This window comes from Engraulis encrasicolus, chromosome 24 (assembly GCF_034702125.1).
Source record: "Engraulis encrasicolus isolate BLACKSEA-1 chromosome 24, IST_EnEncr_1.0, whole genome shotgun sequence".
In the NCBI taxonomy this organism is placed as follows: domain Eukaryota; kingdom Metazoa; phylum Chordata; class Actinopteri; order Clupeiformes; family Engraulidae; genus Engraulis; species Engraulis encrasicolus.
The window spans coordinates 47,388,954-47,399,418 of NC_085880.1; the positions used below are offsets into that span (position 1 = coordinate 47,388,954).

Sequence of the window (10,465 nt, forward strand, 5' to 3'; positions counted from 1 at the left end):
AATGCACAATCCATTGTCTCAGCGATGTTTTAGTGTGCAAGCCAGTGCCATACATCGTTGGAAAGTGTAGATTCTCCTCTTTCAAATGATGTGTATATCATCCGGCATTGTATGAATTGACAGGAGCAGACATCAACTTTTGCATGCATGGGGCTCATAGAACTCATGGGCAATTCTGGACCTCATCTCATCCCAGGAATGAATCTGTAGAACCGCAACTGGCTATTATTAATGCCAAAGGAGTCTACACTTTGATTAGTACACCAGACTAGACACTACCTTAGTAAAGGTACACTTTGATTAGTCAAAAGTTAGTGATACATTTTGGTTTGTCTATACAAGTAAATCCATTCAACAGTTACTTTTTCCAATATCAAATTGCTTTTGTTGCATGCATTATTTTCAAGGAACAATTACTCTATACACTGATTTTATACCAGAACTGAAATTGAAAAGGAATAAGCTTAACTGTCAGAAAGAAGCATTGTGGGAGGAAAATGTGGTGACCCCAAACTTTTGACCGGTAGTGTATGTTCAGACATGTTTTTTTAAAAACTGAATCTGAATCATCTTTGCCTTGTCCAGTGTCTCTGTCTGCTACCACTCTACTCATCTTATAGATTCCTCCTCTCACTTCCCTCTTACACAGCTGACCCACTGAGTCCTGTAGTTCATTATAATCAGCTGATTGCATCAAATGCGTTGCTGCATCAACACCTCTTTACATCACACAGTATCGCACAGAATACTCTGCTTCAATAAGTGTTTGTAAAACAGTAACGATCAGTTACAAGTAGTTTTCCAGCCTTGTAAAAAAATGTGACAACAATGGTGTATTTGTTGTATAGACTTATCACATGTATTATGGCAGCCGTGGCCTAGTGGTTAGGGAGTTGGTCTTTCAATCTGGGGGTTGTAGGTTCGAATCCCACCCTTTACCTCCATCCATGGCTGAAGTGCCCTTGAGCAAGGCACCTAACCAACTCCACATTGCTCCAGGGACTGTAACACATACCCTGTACCTAAATAACTATCAGTTGCTTTGAATAAAAAGCCTCTGCAAAGTGCAATGTAATGTAATGTTAACCTGTGTGTGTGTGTTGAGTTAGGTCAAGTGGCGAGGGCAAGGACAAGGAGAGAGAGAAGGAGAGAGAGAAGCTGGAGAGCGTTGGAGATCTGGAGTCGTGCCGCTCCCCTCGGGGAGGGAACCGCCTGGGGGACGGGGACAGAGGCACCGCCGTCTGATATTATGGACACAACGCACACAAGACAGGGCCGCTCGCCGCGGGGAGGAAACCGGCTGGGGGACGGGGACAGAGGCACCGCCGTCTGACATCATGGACACAACAACGCACACAAGACAGGGACGCTGGCAGCTTTGGCTGGGCCCAGGACGGGCCCCCTACCCAATACATACAGTGCAATGAGAACCCAATTCTGCCCCCCACCCCCACCCCTTCTGTCGTCCCGAATTTCCTTTTTTCCTTTTTATTTTTTTTTGCAAATTCAGTTTGGATATTACCACCCAAAACAATGTAATGGTTAAATGAAGAATGGAGCACCCTCGATCCAATCAAAAGTTTATCATGTGTGAGACAGTAACAGGAGATATCTACATAGGCCTAAGCTAAAGCACTGCAGATGTAAATATTGAGGAACAACTTTATATGACGCCATGAGTTTGTTTTCATTATTTAACGGTTGTTCATTGTGCTGTTCAGTGCATCTGAAATTAGCTGCAGTGGAGGAGTCTGCGTCCTGCCTCCTCCTTTTGGTACCCAGCTCTACTATGCCACCTGGTGGACCTACAATGTTACTGCGTTATACTGGTGGCAAAAAGAAATCTGTAACAAGTCACCACTGAGGGTTGTAAATAGATGCTTTTCCACAGCTTCGCCAGCACTGAATTTAAAAACAAACTATATATGAAGTGCCTTGTGCTGGATCCATTCAGATGCGTGCAGTAGCCATGATGTCAATGTAGACACCTCATGATCATACATGTGCTTCACTTATGAATATATCCTTCATATCAGAGGTGTATAAAGTAGAAGTACTCTTACAAATGTAATTACAACACTAGTACTACGTATATTACATGCTTTGATGAGAGTTGTACACACAGATGTGTTTGCTTCAACCTCTAGTTCATACAACTCTATCTGCTTCATATCTTCAACTGTGTGCCTTATGCAGGTCATCAGGTGAAATATTGTATCAGCAATGGTTATATTTATGTATGGACAGTCATGGGTGAGCAGTTAGGGCGTCAGACTTGCATCCCAGAGGTTGCAGGTTCGACTCCCGACCCGCCAGGTTGGTGGGGGTAGAAATCAACCAGTGCTCTCCCCCATCCTCCTCCATGACTGAGGTACCCTGAGCATGGTACCGTCCCACCGCACTGCTCCCCATGGGGCGCCACTGAGGGCTGCCCCCTTGCACGGGTGAGGCATAAATGCAATTTCGTTGTGTGCAGTGTTCACTTGTGTGCTGTGGAGTGCTGTGTCACAATGACAATGGGAGTTGGAGTTTCCCAATGGGCTTTCTTTCACTTTTCATTTATCTAGCATTGCTGTAACAACTATCTATTTTCAGCATACAGCAAGACCAAATAAACAGAAGTACTCTTGCAATATGTTGTGGGCCTTGTTTGACCTGATTTGAAGGCTTATTCGTGGAGTTTTCATACACACATGGGGGATATACTGAGAATATGGTTAAGTAATCAATCAGGCTTAGGTCACCTATAGTATAAGGCATTTTTTTAAGGCAACATTTTCGGGGCCCACCTCTGACCCAATTAAGAGTAAAACTCAAATAAATCAACAGCAACATACACCAAATATATGATTATTATTTTTGGAAAATCATTCCAAGGCCCTCCTGGAATACCCTCAGGGTCCACCAGTGGGCCCCGGCCCATAGGTTGGGAACCAATAGTATAGGGAGTTCTACCCCTGCTAATAGATGTACCCGCAGGCATCATTTAGTTAAAAAGATGAGGACTCCGGGCTCTTCTATTAGATAATTTACCACAAGGTTAACTCAACCTGGTTTAGGCCCTACTACTAGGTTTAGGGAACTTGTGTACTATGCGGCCGACCCGGGTTCAATTCTGGCCCAGATCCTTTGCCGACCCTTCCCCATCTCTCTCTCCCAAACGTTTGCTGTCTCTCTCTCTCAAACTATCCTGTCAAAAATAAAGTATGAAAGACCAAAAAAAGATCTTAAAAAAAGAGAACTCAACCTGGTTTACTCTTGAGCCAGATTCTTAGCCTACAGACATGGGACAATGAAAGGAGACCGACCACGCACGCACGCACGCACGCACGCACGCACGCACGCACGCACGCACGCACGCACGCACGCACGCACGCACGCACGCACACACACCTTACAATACAGACATGGGGCAATGAGAGGAGACCACACACACACACACACACGGACGTCAACAGGTTTTCATTTCTGTCTTTTAATGAGTTAGGTTGTTTCATAAATCTGTTTCACATTGGAAACAAAATAGAGGCAATTATACAGTCTTGTAAAACTGATTTTTATCTTACACTATGTACAAGGTCATACGCATTGCAATAACTCTATGTACAAGGTCATATGCATTGCAATAGAAAACGGTTACATGTGGGGGGGAGGGGGGAGGGGAGGGGCGACAGAGTCTGGTCTACTTTGATCAATCACGATTATTACCGCAAAAATACACCAACGGCGATTTGAGCGAGTCGAGCGACGGAAGTAATTGACTTTGTATTGAGTCGAGAGACAAAAGCGATTCTGGAGACTAGAGCGATTTGCGCAACGAGCGCGACAATTTGAAGTTGAAATCTTTTCAACTTTCTATGACGCGGTTCGGCGACAAGCCGCGACAGCCAATGACTGTATAGAGGTCAGTGACCACAGCCAATGGGAATGATTGAATGCTTTGCCTTCTGCCTGTACGGACATACTCTAGTCTCCTCAATCGCTCGTATCGCTTGCTGCTGCACTCTGTCGCTTGAATCGCATCGCCGCTGGTGTATTTCTGCGGTTATTCATCAACGTGTCTGATGGTGCGACATCCATCCGGCGCGATATCAATCTCAGATCCATCAGCTCGACCAACACCTAAAAAACATAACTCACTCCGTTCTCCCCACACGAGGTAGCGACGTAGCGACACCCACGGAATAAAAACAAAAACAAAAACAAACATAACGAAGGTTTGGCCATGACTCGAGTGACTTAGCGTTTTGGCATTACATCGTGATGTAACATCGTTTCTCCAGCTACGGATCTCCAAGAGGAATGCATTTAGTGTTTTAAACATGGTTGGATAATGAACGCATCGAAATAAGTTAAAGAGCATATCTCACTAAAGACACTTAAGCTTAGCGTTAAGAAGAAGAAGAAGAAGAAGAAGATGGAGAGTAAAGTGGAACAGAAACCATGACGTGGAAAGGGGATAATTAAAATCAAACAAACAAACAAACTTGATCATGGTTTCACCTTAGCGATCACGGTTTCCGTAGCAATCATGGTTTCTTTCTCAGTAACAGAGGAGAATGTGAACACCTAAGTTTCCTGGTCACAACAACATTCTGCTGACGACATGGAACTGGTGAGAATAGTTATACACATACACACAGTAATGTGAAGAGACGCACACGCAAGTGCAGTATGCCTGCAAGTGTTGCATATAGGTACCCACACACACACACACACACACACACACACACACACATACACACACACACACAGTGATCCATACACACGGGAACACAAACACACACACTGACACACAGGTGCACACACATACGCTTACTTACATGCTGCTCATACTTGAACATCACATTTAAAAGAAACCTTTTGTGCAAATTTAACACCAGTGATTAAACAAGCATTAAAAACACAGACAAGGTGACATGGCTTTCAGTTAAAAAAACAAAGAAGGTGAAAGTAAAACAACAAAAATAGTATAAAAGCAAATCAAGACCTCAGATTCAATTCAACATACTTTTTTCCTTTCAAAATACATAAATTAGGGGTACTCGAGTTTAGTTTGTGCATCTAACGTTAAAAGCAAAACGTTTTATTTGTCGTGACGGGGAAAGATAAATAATGACATGATGATCACCAAGGACACATGGTGACAGCAGGCCTCTGCCATTGGCTGATCGCTAAAACAGGCCTCCGCCATTGGCTAATCGCTAAAACTGAATCGGTAAACACTCACAACCACACAGCACCACACGTCCATCACGTAGCCAATAGCGACTCCTAAAGTCGGGATCGGGCTCGGACTACCACGGTCTTTATCAGTTACAACTTTCTCAGGATCGAGCTCTGGCTAGTGCTCGTTACACCTTTCTCAGGATCGAGCTCTGGCTAGCAGTCGTTACAACTTCCTTAAAATCGAGTTCTGGCTAGCGGTCGTTAGCGGCTAGCGGTCGTTAGCGATTAAAACTACACTCGCAGCCCTCTCTGGCCCTTCATCAGACCTTCGGCACCAATCAGGGATCTCGAGGCGAGTGCGAGTAAGACGTCTCAGCAGACGTCTCCATCTGCCACGGGTCGACATCCTCTCTCCGTGAACTACAAGTGTTACACATGACAAGCATGCTTTAGTGAGCTACCACGGAAGAGGAGAACACTAGTAAGAAACAGCTAGTTCATCTTGGGAAGGGAGGGGGGGCTTTTTTTTTTTGCTCCTCCAGGACTACGCTATCACACCCAGCTATATTTCAGCTTTTTTATTATTATTTATTTTTTATGTTTTGTTTTTTCATTTTTATTTACTTATTTACTTTTTGAACTTGTGTTCATATATTAATGCACGGCCACCGTAATGTATGGTACAAGTTACGACACTCATGCTTGTTGTTTTTTAAGTGTGGTCCTCTGGAAGAGCTACACAGTTGCGACGACACCGACACGGTTGTTTGACACGGCAGGTTGTTGGCTCCGCTCCGCTCCGCTCAGCTCCGCTCTGCTCGGAGAGCCAGAACCTAAAGGTGGCTGCTAACGCGTTGGCATGCCGAAAGAAATTAAACGAAACAAATGTATGAACTACACGAAGTAACAAGCAACCCACCTTTGAGTTCCGACAAAACGGTAGCAGTCACTAATGTTTGCGAAGTACGAGGCTGTAGCAGAGAAGCGTAATGCTGGCTGGCAGGGGAGTGGAGCCTGCTGCTGAACAGGGTGCGCAACGGCTTTCTCTTTTGATTTTTGTTTTGTTTTGTTTTGCTGTTGTGTGTTTGCGTAAGTTTGTGGTTGTTGTTGCTGTTGTTGTTCGCTCTGCTCATCCAGATCTTGAGCCCAATAAAGAGGCCATCAAGTCGGGTTAGCTTATCCTGTAGTAGGCCATTGAGGCTGGGTAGTTTCCATTGGGGTTGGGTAGGTTATCCTGTGAGCCATTGAGAGTGGGTTAGTTTATCCTGCAGGAGGCCATTGGGTTGGGTAGTTTATCCTGTAGTAGCCCATTGAGGCTGGGTAGTCTGTCCCATAGTAGGCCATTGGGTTGGGTAGTTTCCATTGGGGTTGGGTAGGTTGTCCTGTGGGCCATTGAGAGTGGGTTAGTTTATCCTGTAGTAGGCCATTGGGTTGGTTAGTTTCTCCTGTAGTGGGCCATTGGGTTGGGTTATTATATACTGGAGCCTGTTGGGTTGGGTAGTCTGTCTTGTAGCCTGTTGGGTAATTGGGTAATTTCTCCTGTAGTTGCCCAGTGAGGCTGGGTAGTTTCTCCTGGGCATCAGCGTTGTGTAAGTGGGATCGCGTAGTAGTAGTGGTGTGGTTGGTTGGTTGGGTGGTTGTGTAGAGATGGGGTAGTTTTTCCGTATCGGTTGTGTGTTTCACGTAGTTAGTGGTGGTTGTGGTTGTGGTGGTGCTGGCATTGCCTGGCGGTGGCTTAAGTGTACGTGTGCGACTCACTGGCGTGGACAACGCAGGACAGCTCCGGTCACGTCTGGTGAGGGCTCAGAAGGCTGGGCTTGGGGTGCGAGGAGGAGTGGGGCAGAGAGCGTCCCAAAGCTGGGCTTGGGGTGGAGGTGGAGGTGGTTTGGGAGCGTTGATGGGGGGTGGGGTGGGGAGGGAGGTTGAGGTTGGGGAGCGTTGATGGGAGGGAGGTGGTGGAGGTTTAGGAGCGTTGATGGGGGGTGGGGTGGGGTGGGGTGGTGGAGGTTGGGGAGCGTTGATGGGGTGGGGTGGGGAGGGAGGTTGGGGAGCGTTGATGGGGGGTGGAGGTTGAGGAGCGTTGATGTGGGGTGGGGCCGGGGGAGTTGGTGGAGGTTTGGGAGCGTTGATGGGGGGTGAGGGTGGGGGTGCTCAGTAGCTGTTTTCGTGGCCAGCGAGGATGTACAGGTTACTGTGAGCGGTGGGGTTTTCTGTGGGTCGGCTCTCCAAGATCACCGTCCTGAAACAGATACACGTGCACACACACAGAAACACAGAAACACAGAAACACAGAAACACACACACAGAAACACACACACACACACACACACACACACACACACACACACACACACACACACACACACACACACACACACACACACACACACACACACACACACACAGGTTATTATTTTGACAGGAGAGAAAGCATGGAGCATAACACCTGTGTGCCTGTGTGTGTGTGTGCGTGTGTGTGTGTGTATGTGTGTGTGTGTGTTTTTGAAGCCTCCTCACCTGTCATTCCCCAGGAGCCTGAAGATGCGTGTGCTGTCGGAGATCTCTTGTGTGATCTGTAGGAGAGCACGCACGCATGCACACAAGTACAAAATCTGTGAGATTTGTTCGTGTAATGCAGTGTTTCCCAACCAGGGGTAGATGTACCACTAGGGGTACGAGAGCACACGGCAGGGGGTACTTTGTATGGGAATTTCAAATGTAGGGACCATAGTCACGTTGGGATAGAGAAAGCAATATAGAACTTGAGTTAGGGGTACTCAAGGCACAATGAAAAGGCAGGGGGTACACGAGACAAAAAAGGTTGGGAAACACTGGTGTAATGCACTGAAAATAAAAAGGAAATAACTATAGAAGACATCCGTTCGGCACCAGATTGTTTTGCCTTTCAAAAAAGACCATTATTTTTCAATTGGGACTCTACGCATCATCCCTCTGAAGAAGGTGTAGCAACACTGAAACGTTAGTCGGGTGTTTGCACAGACTTTGAGAAGTAAGGACTTTTTCCCAGTTCTTCTAGAATTTCACTGGAACACTCTACAGCTCCCATGACATCATAATGAGAACTCAAGATTTTGGCAAAATTCTAATCTCATAGTTGTGATGGTACTCGTCAAAGGGTTAACACTAAGCTGAGGTGTGCTCCAGCCTCTGCTTTCAAGAATATTATTTTTGTTTTTTCCTCAAGCGAGTAGCGTCTGCGTCTGTGTCTGCGTACCTCGTTGGACTTGAAGCTGCGTCCCTGCATGCCGTGCCTCCAGAAGGCCAGAACGCTGTCCTGAAGACACACTGCACACGCAACACAGAGAGAGAGGAGAATCAACACACACACACACACACACACACACACACACACACACACACACACACACACACACACACACACACACACACACACACACACACACACACACACACACACACACACACACACACACACACACACACACACACACAGTTTACATGTCAGTTTTCCTGCATTACATTACATTAGTATTTAGCAGACGCCTTTGTTCAATAAACAAATATTCAAAAAACAAAAAGTATGTTCAGTTCAACTAAGTAAATGTTCGTAAACAAAAACTACAAAGTGTAACAGTATATCAGGACGCATTGAACACTTAAAGAAAATAACACCCTTCAAAAGTGTCAAGCCACACTGTGAACAGCACACGGCGACAACGGTACTGACGCAAGCAGGAAGACATTTCCCTCTCCTCAGGAGTACTCACCTATGGCTTCAATCTGGAAGTTAAAGGTGAGCTCCGCTGACAGCTTTCTATTGGACTTCAGTCGGCCGTGTAGATTCACCATCTTTATACAACCTGCAAAACCAACAGAAACACACACACACACACACACACACACACACACACACCATGACCACTCAGGTATAGTAGGAACAGGATCATCCTCATCATCATCCTCATGATCATCATTCTCTTCCTCCTCCTCCTCCTCCTCCTCCTCGGTGATTAATTAAGTTTACTCTTCTCATACTCAGCGACATCATCATCGTCATCATCGTCATCATCTTCATCATCATTTAGTCAGACTATTGGATCAGCTCCATCAGCCATGATAACTGGGACACAGGCCACAAGAGTAGTTGGTGTGCCATTTAACTGGCTGTCAAGGCATTCTTGACTTGTATTATTCAGACATCTAAAAGACTTAGCGGTGAGAGTGAGAGTATTTGAGCCAGGCGTGTCATTATGTTGCCATGGTTACACCTCATCCAGCTTCACTTGTGGCTTAGCCTGGGCACAAGCCCTGCTGCTGAACAAAAACAAGTGACTTTCTTTCTATTCATTAAAAAAAAGGTTGCACACTCCTTTTTATATTTTCTTCCTTAAAGGGACACTGTGCAGGAAATGGACAAAAAAGGTACTGCAACTATGCTGCTCATTGAGACTGGGCTACCTATTGCCAAATTGGATCTTTTCATGAAAGCAAACAAATATTTTCTAGTATGGTCCAAGTACAGTCATTTTTGGAAATTCAAAATGGCGGACCATGGGGAAGATCCCCCTTTACATGTATGAAAAGTGCAATTTTTTCAGTCATAATGAATACTTAGAATTTGATGCTGGTGGTAAGTATTCATGAAAAAGTTAACATTAGTGAATGGGCAGCGTTAATTCTGGAAATAAACAAGTAAAAATCTCACACAGTGTCCCTTTAAGCCCTTTTCTTTTCTTTTTATTCACTCAATAGCATGTTGACGTTTCCTTTAAACGTCAGCCAAGTCCACCAGGCCCATGACTGCTACAGTGCTGTGGTGGGATTGACAGGCCTGAGTGAGCAGTGGAAAATAAAAGACGTCCACTAGAGGGCAGCACTAGGCCCAGAGCTGCCGGCAGCAGGACAGGGGGCAGGGGGCAAGGGGATGGAGGGAGGAATGAGAGAGAGAGAGAGAGAGAGAGAGAGAGAGAGAGAGAGAGAGAGAGAGAGAGAGAGAGAGAGAAAATAAGGAAGGCAAAAGACAATGGACCAAAGGCGGAAAACGGCACTGGACTCACAATCGAGGCAGACTTAGTATTTAATAAGATGGTCAAGACAGACTAGCATTTAATAAGATGGTCAAGGCAGACTTAGTATTTAATAAGATGGCCAAGACAGACTAGTATAACTATGAAGTTTAGGGTACTCACGGTCGAGGCAGACGAGGATGGTGTCTCTCTCCAGCTGGGTGACGTGGATGACACAGGTCTGGGGCGTATCTGAGCATAGACAAAAGACGAGGAGGGTTTTAGATTAAAGGACTATCGTCATTATC

General features: G+C 45.7%; 2 protein-coding genes across 2 annotated transcripts in view; one reads left to right on the forward strand and one right to left on the reverse strand.

Annotated features, from left to right (window-relative positions):
* The window catches only part of arhgef33 (Rho guanine nucleotide exchange factor (GEF) 33), a 27,404-nt gene extending 26,027 nt beyond the window's left edge, over positions 1–1,377 (forward strand). Inside the window, exon 18 of the mRNA XM_063191318.1 lies at positions 1,110–1,377. Within this exon, the coding sequence (XP_063047388.1) occupies positions 1,110–1,245 (136 nt within the window). The 3' untranslated portion in view covers positions 1,246–1,377. The remainder of the gene's footprint in view (positions 1–1,109) is intronic.
* Positions 1,378–7,289: 5,912 nt separating this feature from the next.
* Positions 7,290–10,465, reverse strand: part of map4k3b (mitogen-activated protein kinase kinase kinase kinase 3b) — a 48,029-nt gene continuing 44,853 nt past the window's right edge. Inside the window, exons 20-24 of the mRNA XM_063191319.1 lie at positions 10,341–10,409; positions 8,919–9,011; positions 8,405–8,475; positions 7,687–7,742; positions 7,290–7,408 (exon numbers count right to left, since the gene is read on the reverse strand). Coding sequence (XP_063047389.1) covers positions 7,321–7,408; positions 7,687–7,742; positions 8,405–8,475; positions 8,919–9,011; positions 10,341–10,409 — 377 coding nt within the window. The 3' untranslated portion in view covers positions 7,290–7,320. The remainder of the gene's footprint in view (positions 7,409–7,686; positions 7,743–8,404; positions 8,476–8,918; positions 9,012–10,340; positions 10,410–10,465) is intronic.